This window comes from Hypanus sabinus, chromosome 10 (genome assembly GCF_030144855.1).
Source record: "Hypanus sabinus isolate sHypSab1 chromosome 10, sHypSab1.hap1, whole genome shotgun sequence".
In the NCBI taxonomy this organism is placed as follows: domain Eukaryota; kingdom Metazoa; phylum Chordata; class Chondrichthyes; order Myliobatiformes; family Dasyatidae; genus Hypanus; species Hypanus sabinus.
Genome location: NC_082715.1, coordinates 28,850,284 through 28,870,353, shown reverse-complemented (window position 1 = coordinate 28,870,353; position 20,070 = coordinate 28,850,284). Strand labels below are relative to the sequence as shown.

Genomic DNA, 20,070 nt, shown 5'->3' with positions numbered 1-20,070 from the left:
TTTGGCCTATCTTGTCATGTGCCTCTGGGTGCTCTGTAATCTCATCCCTAACAATCGATTCCAACAACTTCCCAACCACTAATGTCAGGCTAACAGATCTATAGTTTCCTTTCTGCTGCCTTCCACCCTTCTTAAATAGCAGTAACATTTTCAATTTTCCAGTCATCTGGTACAATGCCAGAATTTATTGATTCTTGAAAGATTATCGTTAATATCTTTGCAATCTCTCCAGCTACTTCCTTCAGAACCCAAGGGTGCATTCCATCAGGACCAGGAGATTTATCCCCCCTCAGATCATCAAGCTTCCTGAATACTTTCTCAGTCGTAATTTTCACCGCACAAACTTCACTTCCCTGACACTCTTGAATGTCCAGTCTACTGCAGAGATTTCCATTGTGAAGACTGATGCAAAATATGCATTCAGTTCCACTGCCATCTCTGCATCTCTCATTACAATATCTCCAGCATCATTTTGTATTGCTCCTATTTCTACCCTTGACTTTCTTTTACCCTTTATAAAAAAGCTTTTAGCATCTTATTTGATATCAGTTGCGAGCTTCCTCTCATAATTTATCTTTTCCTTCTTAATAGACCTTTTTAATTTCCTTCTGCAAGTTTTTAAAAGCTCCCCAGTCCTTGATCTTCCCAATAGTTCTCACTTCCTTGTATGCCCTCTCTTTTGCTTTCATTTTGGCTCTGATTTCACTTGTCAACCACAATAGTGTTCTTCTTCCCTTTGAAAATTTTCTTCTTACTTGGAATATATCTGTCCTGTGCTTCCTTCATTTTTCGCAGAAACTCCAGCCATTGCTGCTTTGCTATCTTTCCAGCAAATGCCCCTTTCCAGTCAACTTCAGCCAGTTTCCCTAACATGCTATTGTAATTTCCTCTATTACACTGAAATACTGACTCATTGGATTTTATTTTTTCCCTCTCAAATTTCAATGTGAACTTGATGATATTGTGATCACTGTTCCCTAAGGGTTCCTTAACCTTAAGCTCTCTTATCACCTTCAGATCATTGCACAACACCCAATCCAGCAAAGCCGATCTCCCTGGTTGGCTCAACAACAAGCTGTTCTAAAAAGTAATCCCTTCGACATTCTATAAATTTTCTCTCTTGAGGTCCAGTACTGACCTGGTTTTCCAAATCCACTTTCATGTTAAAGTCCCCAACGACTGGCTTTCTGACATGTCTTTTCTATCTCTGCTATAATTTATAATCTTCATCCTGGCTGCTGTTAGGAGGCCTGTATAAAACCCCATTGGGGTCCTTTTACCCTTGCCATTTCTTAACTCAACTCAAAGAGACTCTACACCTTCCAATCCTAGGTCATCTCTTTCCAAAGATTTAAATATTATTTCTTATACACAGGGCCACTCTAACCCCTCTGCCTACTAACCTATCTTTCCGATATACCGTATATCTTTGGACATTCTACTCCCTTTAGCCAAGTTTCAGGGATGGCCACAAAGTCATATTTGCCAATTTGTAGCTGAATTTCAAGAACATCCAAGTTATTCCTTATTCAAATACAACACTCACAGTCGATTCATTCTTCAATCTTTTTAGTGATTTTCAAATAAAGAATATACAAATCAGAGGAGGAGTTTAGCAAACGGATAATATAAAAGGCATATAAACAGCAATAAAAAAAACAGAAAATATATAATGTCAAAATCAGATAGGTAAAATGTTATGCTATTATATAGACAATGGTTAAAAAAAACAACTACAACTCTTCATAGCAATCATAAAAAAAGATTGGGAATTTTATTTGATGAAGGGAGAAAAAAAACCCACTAACTAAACTGAAACTAAAATAAAAGAGAAAGAAAAAAGAAAGAAAAAGAAAGATTGGGTAGTCCAATTGAGGATAAAATTTTAAAAAAAGAGAGAGAAAAATAAACATCCTTCCAGTCATCTCCGAACCTTCATGGATAAGGATTTTCTCAAAAGAGAATAAAGAAAAATAAATAAATTAAAAATAAATTAAATCATGTGAAAATATTGAATAAAGGGTCGCCAGACTTGTTCAAAATTAAAGGATGCATCAAATGTCTGGCTTCTAATTTTCTCCAAGCTTAGACATGACATAATGGAGGAGAGGCAATAAAAAACAGTAGGTGTTAGATTCTTTCCAATGTAGCAAAATAGCTCTTCTAGCCAGTAAAGTTGAAAGGCTATCACATGTTAAGCAGAAGCAGACACTTTGCTTGCTTCCTCTGGAATAATCCCAAAAATTGCTGTAAGTCAATTAGGTTGAACATCCACATCTATACCTTTAGATAATATTCCAAACACATCCCTCCAAAAATTGTTTAAGCTTATACATGACCAAAACATATGAGATAGAGTAGCCACTTCTACGTTACAACTGTCACAAATAGGGCTTATATTAGGAAAAATATGCACCAATTTATCTTTGGACATATGGGCCCTGTGTACTATCTTAAATTGAATTATGGTATGGCGTGCACAGATAGATGAATTATTGACTAGATAATAAATTTTACTCCAATGATTGTCTGAAAGTGAGCGTTGAAGTTCTACTTCCCAGATGCGTTGAACCCTATCATTAGGCAAAATGTGAGCATTCATTAACTGTTTAGAAATTAATTATTTTTGAAAAGGTTTAAGCTGAAAAATAACATAAGCCAAATTTAAAGGGAAGGCTAAGGGGTAATTTGGTAAAAAATCACGTAAAAAATTCCTAACACTCACAGTCCAGTATTTGTTGCTTTCTGTTTTAACTGCACCACATCTCTATTGCCCTGTAACTCATTCCACTGGCTTTGATTATGCCTCATCTCCTGCCTGTTCTTTCTATAATCTCTGTTGCACGCTATCTTTGATTTATTTCTGTTTTCCCCTCCCTCAGCCCTATCACTCCAGTTCCCATCCCCTCCCTAACAGCTCTATTAAATGTTCCCACTTGGATATTGGATCTCTTTGGGTTCAGGTGTAACCCGTCCTTTTTGTACAGGTTGTACCTCCCCAGAAGAGGCCCCAATGATATAGGAATCTGAATCCCTGCCCCCTACACCAGTCTCTCAGCCGCACCTGATCCTACTATTCTTGCACTTGCTAGCACGTGGCACAGGCAGCAATCCTGAGATTACTACCCTAGTCGTCCTGCCTTTCAGCTTCCTACCCAACTCCCTGAATTCTCTCTTCAGGACATCCTCCTTTTTTCTACCCATGTCATTAGTACCAACATGTACCAAAACTTCTGGATGTTCACCCTCTCCCTTCAGAATATTCTACACCCAATCCAAGACATCCCGTACCCTGACACCTGGGAGGGAACACACCATGTGGGTATCTCTATCAGGCTGACAGAACTCCTGTCGGTCCCCCTTACTATGGAATCCCTTATGACTACTGCATGCATCATCTTCCTCTTGCCTTCTGCACCATGGAACCAGGCTCAGCTCCAGGGACCCTAGCTGTCTAGATATGGACTGTTGCCCATGTTGGAAGCTCGCCCTTTCCAGACGTCTGAGGAACCCGAAGGAACAGCAGAGTTTGGTATCAGCAGCCTTGCAGGAATTGCCAGACAGCATTGAGCTCAACGTAGGACTGTCTTTGGGACTCCAGCTCTGGATTTTTCCCTTGGGGGGTTAATCCTAAAGCCTTCCCCTCAAATGGGTTTGAATCAGAGTTTTCCTTCTCTTAGATGAGCTGCCAACCGCGCTGATGAGCCCTGTCTGCCTGAAACAAATGGTTTTAGGACACCAGTAATCTGTCTTTGCCTTTTCTCCTGTCAGTAGAAACGGTTCCGCTGGGATTAGTAAGTAGCTAAGCCACACATGAAGTCTAGGAACTGGACTTGGTTGTCAGAGGCTATTTGAGACACATGCCATTGGGAGCATTTAATAGGTAGTGGGAGCTTAGCCCCATTACCACCCAGGCTACACAACCTTAACAAACCTGTTTCTATTAAGATTGCTGCTCATTCTTCCAAACTCAAGTAAGTTTAGACCTGATATTTTCAAACTCCCTTAATATGTCAGCTCATATTTTCCAAGAACCAGTTAAGTAAACCTTCATTGTACTACCTCCAAGTCAGTTAAAATCTTCCTTATATATGGAGATCAATACTACACAAACATTCTAAGTGTGTTCTCACCAACCTGGACTACTTTATTTTCTGATGAATTGATAATGGAATTGAACATGCACAATCATCCTTGAACTTGCTCACTTCTGAACCTGTGATGGAAGGAAAATTAACAATGAAGTGACCGGGGCTCAGAGCACTGCCCTATGTGATATCACAAGGTGGGGAGATTGGCCTCCAACAACCGCAGCCATTGTCCTTTGTGCAAAGTGTAACTTCAGTCTGTAGTAATTGTGAGGTCATCTACAAAATGAAAGAGCAGATAATTATTTAGATAGTAAAAAATTGTAGCATGCTGCTGTGCAAAGGGATGTGGGAGTGTTTGTTCATGAATCACAGAAGTTTTGTTTGCAGATGCAGCAGGCTATCAAGAAAGCAAATGAAACTTGGCTTTCATTGCTAGAGGGATTGAATTTAAGAGCAGGGGGGCTATGCTGGAACTGTGAAGGGTGCTGGTGAGGCCGCACCTGGAGTACTACGTGCCGTTCTGGTCTCCTTACTTAATGAAGGATATACTGGCTTTGGAGACAGTGCAGAGGAGGTTCACCAGGTTGACTCCAAGCTGAGGGGAATAGACTATGAGGAGAGATTGAATTGCTTGGGACTGTACTAGCTGGAATTCAGAGGAGATCTAATAAAAACATATAAAATTATGAAAGGCATGGATAAGATAAAGGTAGGAAAGTTGTTTCCATTGGTGGGTGAGACTAGAACTAGGGAAAATAACCTCAAGATTCAGGAGAGTAGATTTAGGACAGAGAGGAAGGGGAGCAATTGCTTTACCCAGAGACTGGTAAATTTGTGGAAGTTTTTGCCGTATGAAGCAGTGGAGGCTAACGCAATAAATACATTTAAGGCAAGGTTGCATAGATTTTTGCATAATAGGGCAATTAAGGGTTATGGGGAGAATGCAGGCAGGTGGAGGTGAGTCAATGGCCAGATCAGCTGGGATCTTTTTGAATGGCGGAGCAGGCTCGACGGGCCAGATAGCCGACTCCTGCTCCTATTTCTTATGTTCTTATGTTTTTATGGAACATCTTTTCAGTCCCTTATCATCTTTAGATTGTTTTCCCTTGATGCCCATTGATGTCAGATTTACTGGGTTCTTTAATGCTGCACACAGTTAAATTCTGACTTGATGCCAAAGGCAGTCAATCTCATCTCACTATGGGAAAACAGTACCTTTGTTCAGCTTTGAACCAAGGACGTGATAAGTTTCCCGTTCCACGTGATTGTGTTCAATGTTTTTTTTTTGTATTTTGGGATTGCTGTTTAGGTCTTTTTCCACTTATGTTCCTTCCATTCCTATGTTTCCTAGGAATGTTTCGGCAACCTCTCACTGCTATGGGTGGAAGTTCCCACTTGCTTCAAAAGAATAATGTGAACTGCTGTAATGACTGTCGCCCGGTAGCACTCGTATCAACAGTGGTGAAATGCTTTCAGAGGTTGGTCGTGACTAGTCTGAACTCTTGCCTCAGCAAGGACCTGAACCCACTGCAATTTGCCTATCGCCACAATAGGTCAACTGCAGATGCAATCTCCATGGCTCTTCACATTGAACTGCTGCTTCTAAGTTAACAAGTTTCACGACACATGCCGGTGATAATAAGTTGATTCTATATGTTCTTTGCTTCTCTAGAAATCTGACAACAATCCATGCCATGTTGTATCCACCTGTATGAAGCCAAATGTGTACATTCTGGGCAAATTCTGGGCCTCACTATGAAGATCTTGAACAGGAATTGATCAAAAAAAACTGTTACATTTCTGTTGAAATCTGCTTTCCAGTCTTTTAAATTGAGTTTGAAAAGTCTGATTTATGGAGGATTAAGACAGCTTTGGGGATGGTTGAACATCGTACATTGTACATTGGTAGAAAACACTTAAAACATCACAACTTCATCAAGCCCATTGGTAGTTGCGCTTATGTCTTGAATAATTTCTGACACTTCACTTTTATGTACAATGACCTAAATGAAAATTTGTTGAATATTTTCATGATTAGTACTGAAGCTTTTACTCCTGACAATTCTTTTGTTTCCATTGCTATAAAGAGAAATAAATTCAATATTGTTTAATGATGAATATTTGTACCAGTGTTTCTTGTAAAACATTTATAGCAATGATTAACCAGAACCATAAATGCACTGTATTCCATAAATGAGTTGGATTTCTGACACACTTCCTTGACTATAGGGTCTGTCAATAGTAACCATTCCAAATATTAACCTTTGTTCAAGGTGCTTGCATAACAACAGGTACTCAACCTAAAAGTAACTAATTATGTGAAGTACTTTGATAAGATGCTGTATAAATTAATATGTAATATGTGCTTCCTCAATACAATCATAAATTGAAATCAGATTTACAATGACCATATCTGCTTTCCATTCTGTTTAGTTGTTATATTTATGAAAGCTAGACATAATAATATAGATTTTCAATACACAAAAATTAATTATAACCATAAGTTGAGGCAGGCAATAAAAGTCATAGATTTGTCAATGTTTAGGGTTGATCATACAATTCAATTTGCTCTACTAAAGTGTAATTCATGTTCTTGGTTCTTATAAAGAAGTAAAAACAATAATTATTTTTTGTTTATCCATTTTTTAGGATGTGGGCATCACTGATAAGGCCATTATTTATTGCTCATTCCTAATTACAACATATAACATAGAGCAGTACAGTACAGGCCCTTCAGCCCACAATGTAGTGCTCATCTTTTAACCAGCTCCAAGGTAAATCTAACCCAAACAGTTTTTGGTTACCGCCACCTTGGCTCCCAGACCATATCCCCAGTACCCCACTCTTCCTTTCCGGCCATTACATAAAAATTATAAAGAATTTTGATTTATGATGCACAGTGAAAGAAAATAGGAACTGCAAATTGAAAGAAGTGGCAAATAATTGCTAAAATTATTCCAATCTATTTAAAGCTACAAGTAAAGTTATTTCTTTAGTTAACTGCAGTGAAAATTATTTTGGTTGATCTCCCTTCATCCATGGCTGCTCTAACTTCCTCCTGGATGAGCTTGAACTTCTCCCTTCCCTCAGCTGTGCAATATCTGGGGGCTGGGAAGCTTCTCAGACCAGCTCTTCCATGGGTCATTATGTCCCACCAGGACATCATGGCACAGCCGAGATTCGGCCTGCTGCATGACCCCTTCCACTCTTCACTTCCTCCCTGTCTTTACCATGAAGCCCGCCTGGGCCACCTTTGGGTGGCTGGAGTCCCTATACTGCATCACCTCTCTCACTCTTGTCACCTTGAACTCCTCCTCCAAGGATTTCAGGGCCAGGCACAGCCTGGCATTCTTTCCATAGATGCTGCCGAGAGTCCTGGGCAAGCCCAGCCACTTCTGGAGAAAGCTTTATCTTTAAAGTTCAAAGTAAAATCTATTATCAGTGTACATACATGTCACCACGCACAACCCGGAGATTCTTTTTTCAATGGGCGTACTTAGCAAGTCTATAGAACAGCAACTGTAAACAGGATCAATGGAAAACAAACTATGCAAATGCAGATATAAATAAATAGCAGTATATAATGAGCATGAAATAGCAAGATAAAAGAGTCCTTAAAGTGAACACCAGAAATAGAATGAGTGTAGTTATCCCCTTTTGTTCAAGAGCCTGATGGTTGAGGGGTAATGATTGTTCCTGATCTGGTGGTGTGAGCCCCAAGGCAATTGTATCTTTTACCTGATGGCAGCAGTGAGAAAAGACAATGGCCTAGGTGATAAGGATCTTTGATGATGGATGCTGCTTTCCTACAATAGCACTTCATGTAGATGTGCTCAATGATTGGGAGGGTTTTACCCATGATGTACTAGGCAAAATCCACTATCCAGGTAATTTCTAAAAGTAAGTACATGTTTGGCACAGCATTGTGGGCCAAAGGGCCTGTATTTTGCTGTAGGTTTTCTGTGTTGCTATGACTATGTATCTTGTTATTTCATCCTCTCGTTATTTATTGTTATTTATTTATATTGTATTTCACAGTCTGTTGTATTCTATGCTCGACTTGTTCTTTCAATGATACTGTTTATAGTTACTATTCCATATATTTACTGAGTATGCTCTTAGGAAAAAGGACCTCAAGGCTGTATGTGGTGACATTTGTGCATTCTGATAAATTTGTTTGCTTTGAACATTGAATAAGTTTGAAGGAAAACAGAAAATTTGACAAGGGTGTTGCTAGCAACTTGAGAATCAGAGTTATGGGGGAAAGTTGAATCCCTGGTATTAGCAAGGGGAGATTTGATTAGGGTTTACAAAATTGTGAGGAGCATAGACAGGATAAATGCAAACAGGCCTTTTCCACTAAAGTTGACAGAGACTGGAAGTAGAGATCATGGTTAAGGGTGAAAGACAGAATGTTTTGGAGAATGAGAGAGAAATTCTTCACTCAGAGGGTGTGCGTGTGGAACTAGCTCCCAGCAGAAGTGGTGGATGTGGATTCGATTGCAACGTTTAAGAGAAATTTGAGTGCATACAAGGATGAAAGCGGTAATGTGGGATATGGTGCCGGTGCAGGTGAGTGGGATTAGGGAGAATAACTGCTCGGCGCAGACTAGGTGAGTCGAAAGGTCCATTTCAGTGCTGTTGTGCACCTTGACTTGACAACTCTGTTCAGAACAGTAACAGCTCCTCACAGCACATTGAGTCTACCCTGCCTGATTATACCCACGTGAGCAAGGCACTCAGAGCACTGGAAGAAGCCCATGCAGTCCCAGAGAGAAACTACAATCTCCTCCCAGGCAGTGGCAGAATTGAACCTAGGTCTATCACACTGCAATAGTGCTTCACTACCTTGCTGGCCAGTCATGTCAATTGGTATGCAGTAATACTACTTTAGGGCTTAATAATCACACAGAGTACCCTCTTAAGCCCTGCATGGGTGGACATGTCTTCAGTGGAATGAAAGAAGTAAGCTCCACCCCTAGCACTACCTGAAGGGATCATTAATTATTATGAGTTAACTGCTAACAGATGTTTCTGTGGCTGCTAATGTGATTTTTGCAATATTACTTTCTGTAATTGCTTTAAGATAAAAAGCCTACTCTCAGCTACACTCCCTTAATGAACCTACACATTAGACACTATAAAAACTGAAAAAATACCAAAGCAAACAATTCATTTTTAAGATTATATTATATACAGCATAAAAATCAGCTAGTCCTTTCTAATGTTGCTTGTGGTTGCAGTATGCTGGGCAGTATGGAAGTCTGTAGTGGAGCCTGCGAGTGGAATTAGCTCTGGGCCCAAAAGGGCGAGCGTTGGACTGACTACTCCATCATGTGCAGCTGCAGTAGGCTTGCTGGCTGAGAATCAAGAGCAAGAACATAGGTCCATGCCTACACAGGACCGGGAACGCAGCCATCCTGGGATCCCTGCCCACAAGGATCTTTTACCTTCTTCCAAATGCAGCAAACCATTCACTTTCTTAAAAACATTCTTTTCACTTATTCAATGTTAATTAAAAACATACAATGATGAATAGCAACATCAGGATCTGGAAATGAGGAAATACTTACTTAAAAGCCAAAAATTTCCAGATTACTGCAATACCCTAATGCTGAAATACGTCCTGGTATGTGCTGGCATACGTCATTAGTGATCTCAGCATCAGGATATTGCAGTAATCTAGATTTTTTTTAACATTCAATTCCTGAATCAATGCAAAATCATCACATTTCTCAATTTATAGCAATAGTATTTACTTAATCCCAAGGGGTTAAAGACTATGCTCAGAAATTAACTCATTGGCACCACCTGCTGGTACATCTTCTACAACCACCAATCAATCATGGTCTTTGTTACTGATCTGCATTTTCTGTTAAAATACTTCAGCTTTAATCTTCAGTTTATTTATTTGTTTGTTTCTTTGTTTGTTTAGAGATACAGCGTGATACAGGCCCTTCCCGCCATTCGAGCCACAGCGCGCCAGTAATCCCTGACAGCCTCAATTAACCCGAACCTCATCACAGGGCAATTCACAATGACTAATTAACCAATCTGGTACATCTTTGGACTGTGGGAAGAAAACACAGAGCCTGGAGAAAACCCACACGTCCCACGGGGACGGTGCATGGAGATTCCTTACAGTACAGCGCCGGAATTGAACTCCCAATGGCCCAAGCTGTAATGATGTTGCGCTAACCAGTACATTACTGTGGTGCCCATCATGTAGTGAGAGAAGACCTAAAGTACTGAAATTAAATTTATACAATGTAAAAACCTTATTAAGTGAAAGTTATCCAGGCTTGAAAAAAAAAGAGATCAATGTACAAATTGAATTAGATGGTCCAGTTTGAAAGGTCATTGTATGGAAGTATAAAATGCATTAGATAGTCTGAAGGGCCTGTTTCTGTGCTGTACTTTTCAGTGACTCTATGACATACTGAATTTTATCTACTAACAAATAATCCCCAAATTCATTATTTCTTTGTAGCTTCCTCTTCAGACAAATACAATAATGCTTTATTAAACATTGGATTGAACAGCATCAATAAAAAAAATGAAGCATAGACTTACAGCTGAACTTCCTATATTTTGACAAAGATATGCTCAGCTGTACACCAATCACTGACTCCATGGCTCAGCTGTACTAGTGAACTGTTTCCTGGCTGCCCTATCAGTTGCAGTGCTGCGGAGTACTTTTTATTACTTCCTCTGTGTCATGGAGAAGCTCACATGTGCCTTGCTGTTTGCAGGATTATCTCCAGAGGATTAGTTTTTCAATCCAGAAGACTGGGTGAGATCTCTGATCCAGCTGAATCTGTGGATTGCTGCTCTCCGTCATTGTTCCTGATCACTGCACCGAAGAATATCTGGAAGGCAGCAACGGGAGTTGTGATCTTGATTCATCTCTGTGGCAGAATCTTGAATGGTGTTTACTTTTTGAGCAATCTTCTGGGTTTGCAGTTAAAAGAAATTAAACAGTTCACAAAGTGCAGATTATTTATGTTGGCAGTTAATTCGTTCCAGGAAACATCATCTTTCATTGTAAGTTTTTGTTTAGTTCTTTACATTTCTTTTTCCATGGCCAAACTATAAGTACAAGGGGATTTATATCCTTGAGTCACTCTATCTTTGATGCGATATTTGAATTATTTGTATCTGGTTCAAATCATTCATATTTCAAGCGGATTTCTTAAAATATGAGAAAGCTACTTTTATGGTTTTAGAAGGGAATGTACACGTTCAAGAAGTCATATCACTCTTAATAATATCAGTCTAAGAACCCTCCGAGTTTATCCAGGTCCTCCAATTCTAGCATCACGATTATTGCCAGTTTTAATTCTTCCACCCGTGGTAAGTGTTCTTTCAGCTGCTAAGGCCGTTAGACTCTGGGATTCCTTTCCTTCATCTCTCCACCTCTCTATCGCTCTCTCTTCTTTTAAGACATCCTTTAAAACCCATAACATTGATCACGGTTTTGGCTGCCTGCCCTAATATATCTTTATGGCGACACTTGAAATTGTTTGCTGAAGTGTCCTCTCCGGCTTCTGCTTGAGTTAAGTATTGTTACAAGATGTTGTTTCTCCCTCAACCTCCATGAGGAACATGACATCAATAAATTACAATAACAATTTTCATAATCACCTGGAAATGATGTCTCCTTTTTTGGATAAACAATTATCATTACCTCAAAATGCAACAAATTCTTCATTATTTCATGTTGTACCATTTGATTCAACTGTATTATCTCTAATCCCAAATGACTATTAATTTTAATTTCCTGTTTTTGATTTTTTCTTGTTGCTATGATGTATTCCTTTGAAATGGAAATATTATGTGTGCTAAAGTTTCCCAGTAGTGACATCCATGTTAATGATTTGGCCCCACCTCTTTATTACGATTTGGAGCTCTATATCGAATATTGATATTCACACATAGGGAATAGAGCTTTTAATCAACTATTTCTTAACAGATGTTTTGTAAACAGCATTTTTGAAGTAGAATTGAAGAATTAAAGCAATTTTCATTGGAATGACTAGAATTATTGAGAAGATCTGGATATATTTGTTGGTGCAATATCCAATCATGAATGCTGGAGTACTTCATAGAGTTTGATCTGACAATCAAAAATAATGGTGAATAAAATACAGTTTAGAGTAGACTTCAAACTACTAGCTGTACTAGATAAGGTACCAATATCAGAATGTAATTTACTACACTCTGTTGTTTACTGCTGAGGTAGATTGGAGAGTAAGGTCTCCCCATTAGGTGCTGGATGTCATGAGAGCAAAGTTTAATTGGTAAGTCATCAGAAGAAGTGAGAAATCTTTACAGCTTTTCTTCTTTGGCTTGAATCAACATCCCCTGAGTATGAGGAGCATGTTAACTATGGTTCCTAATGTGGAGTCCATTAACAGGTCTAATGCCCCAGTGGATGGGAACCTCTGAGTCCTACTGTAGCTATGATTGGATCTAAAGTATAATTAGATGATTGGTGGGACTCATATTTTGCTATATAAACAGCAGATGAAAAATTCTCTGGAAGGCAATTACTGTACTGTTTAGTTGGAAAATGAGACAAGTATGTTGCTGGGTCTGGTGAGTGTTCTATTTTGATTAGTTGAACCAATGGTGAAATCCTTTAAGTTTTACATTGTATCTGGAAGCTTTGGAAGCTTTATTAGTGAACATATCTAGATGAAGAAATGAAAACAAGAAATGATACCATTAATGATGATGATCAAAGTGTATTCTGTTTCTGGTTAAACTCGAACCCATGTTTTATGTCAGTTTATCTGTCTACTTCCAGAGAACAATATGAAGTCTTCTATTCTCTTTCGCTGAATTTGTCTTTCAGTCAAATATAACTGTTCGTTCAAGCATGTGATACTTTATGATTTTTATTGTGTGTGTTTTCTAGAAAGTTCTTACTGAGCCGTTTCAGAAAATTAAAAGGACAAAGATGTGACAAGTCAAAGGGGTTCCATTTCCAGGTACTACAAGTTTATTTAAACTCACTGACTAGACAGTGCTTCAAAGAAAATCAGTGTTATCTCTCTTATCACTAAGCCATAATCCTAAAATGAAAATAACATTTATTGCCACAAATAAACATAATATTACAAGTTATTAAATTAAGCAAGGAAACGGGAAGAAAATTTTTGCTAAAGTGTGTTAAAATTAGGATTGCATCTTAGAGATGTATTTTAATTTTGATCCAATCCATTCAATCAGATTTAGAATCAAGTTTATTATCAGTGACTTGTATGATGTTAAATTTGTTACTTTGTACCAGTAGTACTGTGCGCAGACTTATTGTGTGCAGCTTTGGTCACCTACCTACAGGAAAGATGTAAATAAGGTTGAAAGAGTATGGAGAAAATTTACATGGGCGATGCCAAGTCTGAAGGACCTAAGTTATAAGGAGAGATTGAATAGGTTAGAACTTTATTCCTTAGAACATAAATGATTGAGATGAGATTTGATAGAGGTATACAAAATTATGAGGGATATAGAGTAAATGCAAACAAGCTTTTTCCACTGAGGTTGGGTGGGGCTACAACCAGATGTCATGCATTAAGGGTGGAAGGTGAGAAGTTTAAGGGGAACGTGAGGGGAAACCTCTTCACTCAGAATGTCGTGAGAGACTGGAATGACTTCTCAGTGCAAGTGGTGCATGAAAGCTTAATTTCAACGTTTAAGAGTAGTTTGGATAGGTACATGGACGATATGGAGGGCTATGGTCCAGGTGCTGGTGGATGGGACTAGGCAGTTTAAATGGCTTAGCATGGACTAGGTGGGCTAAATGGCCTGTTTCTGTGCTGTATTTTTCTATGACTCTATAAAATTACTATAAACTATAAAACTAAATGAATAATGCAAAGCAAAAAGGAATAACAATGGAACATCCAGTGGTCCATTGACTTCAAGTGACTGATGGCAGGGGGTGGGAGAAGAAACTGTTCCTGATTGTTAGGTCTTTAGGTTCCCATACCTCCTCCCCAATGGTAGTAAAAGGGATAGGGCATGTTGCAGATGATGAGGATCCTTAATGATAGATGCCTTTTAGAAGCTCCACTTCTTAAAGATGTGCTCAATATTGAAAAGGGTTGTTCCCATGATGGCACAACCCTTCTTCAACCATTCAGAATGCTCCCTACTGTACACTTATAGAATTTTTTGTGTCTTTGGTGACATACCAAATCACCTCAATCTCTTATTGAAGTAGAGCTGCTGGTGCCCTTCTTCATGATTGATTGCATTAATGTGTTAGCCTCAGGATAGATCCTCCGAGATGTTGACACCCAGGAATTTAGAGATGATCACCCTCCTCACTGTTGACCCTTCAATGAGTACTGATATGTGTTTTCCGGATTTCTCTTCCCTGAAGTCCACAATCAGATCCTTGGTCTTCCTGACATTGAGTGCGAAGTTCTTGCAACACCACTCATCGACCAATCTGCCTCACTCCTGTACACCTTCTCATTGTCAACTGCAGTGGCGTCGTCAGCGAGTCATTACGTACAATACGTTTGAGCTGTGCTTAGCCACACAGACATGAATATACGGGGAGTAGGAAAGTGGGCTCAACATGCATCCTTGAGGTGTGCCCGCGTTAATTGTCAGCAAAGAAGAGATATTATTTCCAATCTGCATTGATCTGCAATAAGGAAACTGAGGATCCACTTGCAGAAGCTAATTATGTTCATTATTGCATTATTGGATGCATAAGAGGGATGGCTTGAACTATTCCTTTGCACCTTATTTTCAGCTAATTTTTGATTCCTCATTCCAGCAGTGAACATATTTAGCTATATGCATACCTCTAAGGGAAAGCTATTGCAGTTAAATGATAAATTATATAATTTCATTCATATTAAAAGCTTTGATAAGAATTTGGATCTTAATGGAATGAACGCATGAAATTTTATTTTATTTTAATAGATAAAATATAGAACAAGCCCTTCTGTCCCTTTGAGCTGTACCCAGCAACCCCAGATTTAACCCTAGCCTTATCACGGGACAATTTACAATGACCAATTAACCTACCAATTGGGTCATCTTTGGACTGTGGGAGGAAACCCCCACAGTCACAGAGAGCATGTCAATGAAATATCTTTTATAATTGATACCTGTAGCCAACTGGAAGCCTCAGATTTATTTGTCATATCTGCTGGGAAAGCACTCAAACCTTTTTAAAATATGTAGTGCAAAAATAAAAATAAAAAATGTAGTGAGGTACTATACATGGGTTCGGGCATTTGGAGCTAAAAATAATCTTGAGTGGAATATAAAATCTAGTTTATTTTCATGCTTTTTGCATTCCGTGGATCAATTACTCTCCCTTTTTTTAAAAAAAAGGAAATATTTGGGTCACGTCTTCTGATGACTCACTCACTTACGAAGGGCAACACCAGTGTTGCAATGTAGTGGTTAGGACATTGTCTTTCAGTTGTGGCAATGGAAGGAGGCTGCACTCTTCACTAAGTTGCTAGTCAGATGACAAAGTTGGCAAAGGATTCCATATAGTTTTATGTATACATTTAACAACCTGCCTAAAATTAATATGGAATGTTAAATACATTCTAATGATCATGATCAAGCAAGGTATTGTTCACTGTTAAAGTAATAAAAATGTCGCTTTGGTGCCTCAATGTTCTTCAGTCACAGTGAGAAAAATCACTATTTGCAGCAATAATATTGAATTCTGCTCACTAAACACCAATGTTAATGATTAATATATATTGTAATCATACTGTATTTGTTTATTCTGATGACACCTTGTGAACTGGAGTAAGGCCACCACATGATACCGAGTCTCAAGAAGTCTTGAAATAATCTGAGGGAACTAAGGCAATATGAGAGGAGCTGCAGAACCTGATGAAGGAAATAAATCCTGTTGAAGAGATTAGCTCATTTGAGATTGATTTGAGCTTGGAGTTCTAAACTCCAACTGGAGTTCCAAGGATTGCTGGTTTCCCATGCAGCAGAGAATCAGGCTCGGCATCGAATAACCCGTGAGGCAGGATGCAACTCCCCAACTGGAAGTGGCTCCAGATTGAGACAGTTACTGAAAACCAGTAGCTGACATTTCAAGTCCTAGTCCTGACGAAGGGTCTCGGCCCGAAACATCGACAGTGCTTCTCCCTATAGATACTGCCTGGCCTGCTGCGTTCCACCAGCATTTTGTGAGTGTAGCTGACATTTCAAGTTGAGGCACTTTATCAGGACTGAAATGTCAACTGCTTATTCCTCTCAATGAATACCGCCTATTCTGTTGAGTTCCTCCATGTGTGTGTGTGTGTGTGTGTGTGTGTGTGTGTGTGTGTGTGTGTGTGTGTGTGTGTGTGTGAGAGAGAGAGAGAGAGAGAAACTCTGAACTTCCAGCATCTGCATAATCCTTTCTGTTTATAAGAAGCCAAATGGATGAGTGAACAGGGATTAGAGATTCATCTGAGAGGGGGTGGGTGGGGCAATCTGGGGGAAGAAACAAGTTATTAAAATGGATCAATAAAGTCTCCCCAGAGCCATGGTAGCGTAGCGATTAGTGCAACACTGCTGGAGCTCAGGGTGTTGGAGTTTAATCCCGGCACTCTTCTGCGCTGTGTGGAATGCACGAGTTGCCTCCGGGTGCTCTGATTTCTCCTACTGTCCAAAGATGTACTGGTTGATAGGTTGATTGGTCATTGTAAATTGTCCCGTGATTAGGCTAGAGTTAATTCGGGGGTTGCTGGGCGACACAGCTTGAAGGGCCGGAGGGCCTATTCCACTCTCCATTGCTAAATAAATAAATAGTCCAACATCCTGCATTTAGTTTCAGGAATTCAAAGAAAACACTTCTGATTTCAATATACCAGCGCATTGTAAGCACCAAAACTGTCCTATTGAAATGTTTTCTTTGTCATTTTCCTTCTTGCAGTTGGATGCAATGGGATATTAAAGAGAGGAGTCAGCAGAGAACAGGAATTCATGCTGAACATGAACATGATGAACATGAATGTGAGCTTCATAATTGCAGATACAGTGGAACGCTGCTATAATTCTGTGAATGGAACATGTTTGAGAACAACCCGCTCCCATGGTCTTCGAGTATTGCTTTATGCGTTTGGTGCAATGGCAGTTCTGGTTACAATGTTTGGCAACTTGTTAGTAATTGTTGCAATCTCCCATTTCAGACAACTTCATACACCCACTAATTATCTTGTTCTTTCTTTGGCAATTGCTGACTTTCTTCTGGGATGTATGGTGATGCCTTACAGTTTGACAAGGTCCATTGAAAACTGTTGGTACCTAGGCGACTTGTTCTGCAAGTTTCAAGCAAGCTTTGACTTCATGCTCTGTGCGTCGTCAATATTCCACCTGTGCTTCATTTCTGTTGACCGTTACTACGCGGTGTGTGACCCACTGAAATACAGAACCAGAATAACTGTTCACACCGTCCTAATCATGATCCTCATCAGCTGGATTATCCCTGCATTTGTGGGTTTTGGCATGATATTTTTAGAATTAAACTTGATAGAAATTAGAGAGCTTTATTACAAAAACATATCCTGCTATGGTGGCTGTATTCTAGTGATGGGGAAACTGTGCTCGGTGATCTACTCGATAGTTTCCTTTTACTTCCCGGGATTTATTATGCTTTGTATTTATACAAAAATATATTTCGTCGCGACAAAACAGGCCCGTGCCATAAATGACATTACAAGGCAGGTGCAGTCCATCAAGGAAAACAAGAGTATTGCTTCCCAGACAAGTGAACGAAAAGCTGCAAAGACTCTGGGGATCGTGATGGGGGTGTTCTTAATGTGCTGGACTCCATACTTCACTTGCAATTTCATAGACCCTTTCATTGAACACAAGACACCCTCCCTAATGTTCGACGCATTTTTTTGGTTAGGGTACTTGAACTCAGCATTCAATCCCGTGATCTATGCATTTTTTTATTCGTGGTTCAGAAAAGCTCTGAAAATTATTCTAACTTTTAAAATATTCAGAACTGATTCCTCCAGGATAAACCTCTTCTAATTTGACTCCAGGGAGTGAAAACTTGGGTGATGGCTGGTCCTGATGTCTCCCTTCCGTTTAGAAGTCATTACAAATATCACTTGCAATTATATAACCAAAAGCTGTGAAATTAGTTTGGAATACTGTTTCTATCCTGTTGCCACTTTTCACTCGCAACTCAGAATTTTCAAGTTCTTTGGAATGAACGCAAAGTTGTATGATCTTATTCATGAATAAACAATTTCTTCCATGATGTGTACTGGGTTTTTAGTGGAAAATTTATGCTACATTCAAGGAATCTGCTCGTGATGTAGACGATGTAGTCGGATGAAAATCAGAAAGAGACACAGCACTGAAGCAAATCCTCAGTCCAATGGCAAAAACTCATTATTACAATAATCCCATTTAACCCATTCTGTTTTCCCATCTACCCACCTCAAGATTCCATCATTCGCTAAACACAATGAGCAATCTATAGCGGCCAACCAGGCTGCAGACTTTTTTGTGGGGTATAGGGAGAAACTGGAACAGTGGCACATGGAAAATGTGTCAGGACCCACACGTAGGCAACACAGGTAAACCCGGATTGGAGCAGTAGTTTATCAGTTGCACCACTGTACCTACATCTCCATTGGTAGGATGCAACTGAAAAAGTTGTCAAGGAGGTTTACTGGGATGCTGCCTGGATTAGAGAGTATATGTTATTCGAGGGGTTGGACAAACACAGGATGTTTTCTTTGGAGCATCAGATTATGACTTCACTTCTAAATCAGAGACCTGCCTAAATGTAATATTAAAAAAGGAACAACTTGATTAAAGTTTATAAAATGATGAGAGAAATATGAGAAAATTATAAGGTGCCATGGTAGTGTAGTGCAACATGTATAATAAGCTGGAGGAACTCAACATAATAAGCTGAGTTTATTGTGTAAATAATAAATAAGCTAATAAGTAAATAAGCTAAGTCAACGTAATAAGCTGGAGGAACTCAAATGAGCAGTCAACCATTGAAGGGTCTTGGCCTGAAATGTTGACTGCTCGTTTCCAGGAATGCTGCCTGACCTGCTGAGTTCCTCCAGCGTGTTGTGTGTGTTGCTTTGACGCAAGCATCTGCAGTGTACTTTGTGTTTATGGTAGTGTAGTGGTTAGCACACTGCCTTGTAGTACTAGTGACCTGGGTTCAATTCCCACCACTGCCTGTAAGGAATTTGTATGTTCTCAGCGTGACCACATGGATCCATCCAGGTGCTCCAGTTTCCTCCCACTGTCCAAAAATGTAGTTTAATTGGTCATTCTAAGTTGTCCTGTGATTAGGCTAGGGTTAAGTCAGGCCACTGCTGGGCGCCGCAGCTCAAAGGGCTGGAAGGGCCTATTCCACCCCATGTCTCAATAAAATAACTAACTAAATAAATAAATACCTAGATAGAGTAGATAGTCAGTTAGAGCTTTTGCCCAGGGGAGAAATTTTAAATACCAGCGGCATGCATTTGAGGTGCAGAGGGAAAGTTTAAAGGCGATGTGTGGAGTCATTTTCTTTTTGCACGGAAGTGGTTGATACATAGAATGGACTGCCAGGTGGAGTGGTAGAAATATATGCCATAGTGGCATTTATGTGGCTATTAGGCAGTCATATGGAGAGATGTGGATCATGTGCAGGCGAAAGATTTAGATGAATTTGGCATCACATTTGGCACAGATAATGTGTGCCTAAAAGCTTGTTCTTGTGCTACATTTTTTGTTGTGTGTACTCATTAGACGATGGAAAATTAGTAAATATCTACAGAGGGCTCTCCCATTTGTCTCCTGTAACTTTGGTGGAAGAATAGGCAAATGTGAACTTTATTCTCATTGGCAGATTCATTCTATCTGTGCAGAACCCCAGTGCACATGGGACTGAAAGGTACAATAAGATGCTATGCAAATATTATACTGCTGCATTGACCTTATCACAAATATTCACAGAAATGATAAGGCA

At 39.4% G+C, this 20,070-nt stretch overlaps 1 protein-coding gene across 1 annotated transcript; it reads left to right on the top strand.

Annotated features, from left to right (window-relative positions):
* The first annotated feature begins 10,819 nt into the window (after positions 1-10,819).
* Positions 10,820-18,260, top strand: LOC132400268 (trace amine-associated receptor 1-like). The gene is made up of 3 exons (XM_059981240.1): positions 10,820-11,135; positions 13,012-13,084; positions 17,011-18,260. Exon 3 carries the CDS (start codon positions 17,061-17,063, stop codon positions 18,114-18,116), a length of 1,056 nt encoding a protein of 351 aa, XP_059837223.1. The 5' UTR covers positions 10,820-11,135; positions 13,012-13,084; positions 17,011-17,060; the 3' UTR covers positions 18,117-18,260.
* The last annotated feature ends 1,810 nt before the right edge of the window (positions 18,261-20,070 follow it).